Source organism: Sinocyclocheilus rhinocerous, unplaced genomic scaffold (genome assembly GCF_001515625.1).
Source record: "Sinocyclocheilus rhinocerous isolate Xijiao unplaced genomic scaffold, SAMN03320098_v1.1 scaffold1458, whole genome shotgun sequence".
NCBI lineage: Eukaryota > Metazoa > Chordata > Actinopteri > Cypriniformes > Cyprinidae > Sinocyclocheilus > Sinocyclocheilus rhinocerous.
Genome location: NW_015633180.1, coordinates 557,116 through 560,273, shown reverse-complemented (window position 1 = coordinate 560,273; position 3,158 = coordinate 557,116). Strand labels below are relative to the sequence as shown.

Genomic DNA, 3,158 nt, shown 5'->3' with positions numbered 1-3,158 from the left:
TGCGTACGTATGTGTGGGGCGGAGCTATCAAAATAGGGGCGAGACCATTTTGGGGTAGGGGCGTGTTTGTTTTGGTGATTTCAAATGTCAACTTTGGTTACCAGAAATCGCTTACCCCACCTTTAAATAAAAATGTCAGTCTTTATTTTTCTTATTTTTAGGAAACAAATCAAAGAAAAAATAAACAAATTCTACTGTTCCTAATATTCTGTATGTTGCTCAAAAACAAAATATATTGTGTTCAGCGGAAAAAAAGTATTTTTTTTACCCAGTCATTTAAAAATAACACATTTTAGAGCTGTAACGACAATACCGTGAAACAGTGATATTTTTGCTTAAGGTTATCATACCGTCAAAATCTCATACCGGCCCATGCCTAGATGAAATGTGAGCCCATAGGCATAAAGGTGGTTGTTGTAATTGTCTGTCCTAAGTGCTAAATTTGTCTGGAATGATCTCACAGGTACTGCGTGCCTCCCGAACATGGAAAAAGACTGGAGCGGTTAGCCAAAGGTAAACAGCCTTTTATGTCCTCAATTCTGTGCAAGAAAATATTTTTCTCGATTTACATTTGCTCATATTTATTGCTTCCTATTGTCTTCCTAAGGCTTTTTCCCTGGAAGTTCACAAAACTGTGAAGCATTTCTTAGGCACAAGATGACTCTTATTTCTCCCTCAATTCTAAAGAAGTATGGCATTCCTTTTGAAAAGGTATGTTGTTGTGAGTGCATTTGATGACTTGATTTTTATTATTAGTACCCCATTTTAGGCCCGTTTCACACTAGACACGCAAGCAGAGTGTAATCAGACACAGACACCGTGAAAACACAGCTTGTTATATGTGTAGTATGTGTGGGACAGTGGGAGGGGAACACGGTCGCATCATAGCAGAGTATGCTGCCCAGCATAAATCAAAGCATGTGACATACAGTTGTCAGAAGAGAACACCTAAAAAAGGTGACACAATGGACAATACCTATCTGTATTTGCAGTACACAAGCCTAGGTTCACCTGCGCGTGACGGACGCTGCCAGTGTGAAAGCACAACAGGCCTGCGCTGCTTCCACTCTGCTTATGCATCAAGTATGAAGCCAGACGTAGGCTTCCTGTTTCCTCAATGTACTGTACATTTGTTTGTAACTCTATTTGAGGAGGTTTTGTGAAGTCATTGTCCGTTTTTGTTTTGCAGATCACTCAGGAGGCTGGAGAGTTCATGATAACGTTTCCATATGGCTATCATGCAGGGTTTAACCATGGTTTCAACTGTGCTGAATCTACCAACTTTGCCACAAGACGATGGGTTGACTATGGAAAGCAAGCCATACTGGTAAAAATGAATAAATAAATAACCATTCAAAAGTTTAGGGTCGGTTTTATATCACAGGAGTAAATAAACTTTGAAAATGCATTAAAATAGAAAACATTTATTCTAAATTTTAATAATATTTCAGAGTATTACCGTTTTTATTGTGTTTTTTGATCAATTAAATGCATCCTTGGTGAGCATGAAAGACTCCAAAATATTATATATAATATGATCAAATGATTCCTGTGATGGCAAAGTTGAATTTTCAGCAGCCATTACTCCAGTCTTCAGTGTCACATGATCCTTCATTCTAGTATGCTGATTTGGTGCTCAAGAAACTTTTCTTCTTATTATAAATGTTCAAAACAGTTGTCCTGCTGAGTATTCTTGTTGACATTTTTATTTAGATTCTTTGATGAATAGGAAGTTTAAAAACAGCATTTGAAATGGAAGTCTTTTGAAACATTATTAATGTCTTTACTGGCAACTTTGATCAATAAAATGTGTCCATGCTGAATTAAAGTATTAAATTCTTTAAAAAAGCTTTTGAATGGTAGTGTATATATAAACAGTTGTAATCTGTATCATCTTTGTCAGTGGCATTTATTGTGTACTTAAATGCCTGTACACACTACACAGTGCATCAATCTTGGTATATTTTCCCCTTAGTGTTCTTGTAGAAAAGACATGGTGAAGATCTCCATGGATGTGTTTGTAAGGAAATTTCAGCCTGAACGGTACGAGCTGTGGTTGTCGGGGAAGGACAATGCTCCCATTGACCACTCCAAGCCTATGCCCGAAGCAGCTGAGTTTTTAGGTGGAGAGGCTGGGCAGAGTGGTGCTCAGGAACTCTGCAACGTGAACCAAAGTAGTGAGGGACAAAAAAAGAGGTGAAAAACAATCACTGATCTTCTCATTTGCACATACTGAGATGTGAAAAGAATCCTGTTGTATCAGTTTTAAATGTTGCCTTTTCTAATTAAATTAGCTTGGCCAAACAAAGGATAGGAACCAAAAGACACAGGGTGTGTCTGGATTTACCAGAGGAAGTTCTTCCAAAGAGTGAAACAAATGATGAGGAGGTTGAATATGGCAAGAAGAGCCGCTTGACTACATACACAGAACAATGCAGAGAGTATCCAGGTGTGTTATGTTGTAATGGCCTAAATTATAAAAAAAAAGATTTCTATCAAAGAAATAATTTTAAGGGGTTTGCACTTTGCAGTGACAAAGTCACCATAAGTTGCCCGAAGCAGCTGAGTTTTTAGGTGGAGAGGCTGGGCAGAGTGGTGCTCAGGAACTCTGCAACGTGAACCAAAGTAGTGAGGGACAAAAAAAGAGGTGAAAAACAATCACTGATCTTCTCATTTGCACATACTGAGATGTGAAAAGAATCCTGTTGTATCAGTTTTAAATGTTGCCTTTTCTAATTAAATTAGCTTGGCCAAACAAAGGATAGGAACCAAAAGACACAGGGTGTGTCTGGACCAACCAGAGGAAGTTCTTCCAAAGAGTGAAACAAATGATGAGGAGGTTGAATATGGCAAGAAGAGCCGCTTGACTACATACACAGAACAATGCAGAGAGTATCCAGGTGTGTCATGTTGTAATGGCCTAAATTAAAAAAAAAAAAAAGGTTTTTGTAGTCTTTACCTTTAATTGTTATTTCAAAGAAATAATTGTACTGATTTTCAGAATTGACAAACTAAGGCAACTTTAAGTGATAGTGACCACTGGAACACCTTCAAAAATTGTGTTATTAATATGTGTATATACAGTGTATACAGTGTGTGTGTATATATATATATATATATATATATATATATATATATATATATGAAATTTGATGAAA

At 37.1% G+C, this 3,158-nt stretch overlaps 1 protein-coding gene across 1 annotated transcript in view; it reads left to right on the top strand.

The window, feature by feature from the left end:
* LOC107743373 (lysine-specific demethylase 4A-like) overlaps window positions 1-3,158 on the top strand; it is a 22,172-nt gene that overhangs the window by 5,356 nt on the left and 13,658 nt on the right. The window contains exons 6-10 of the mRNA XM_016556566.1: window positions 464-513; window positions 608-711; window positions 1,190-1,327; window positions 1,976-2,196; window positions 2,295-2,449. Coding sequence (XP_016412052.1) covers window positions 464-513; window positions 608-711; window positions 1,190-1,327; window positions 1,976-2,196; window positions 2,295-2,449 — 668 coding nt within the window. The remainder of the gene's footprint in view (window positions 1-463; window positions 514-607; window positions 712-1,189; window positions 1,328-1,975; window positions 2,197-2,294; window positions 2,450-3,158) is intronic.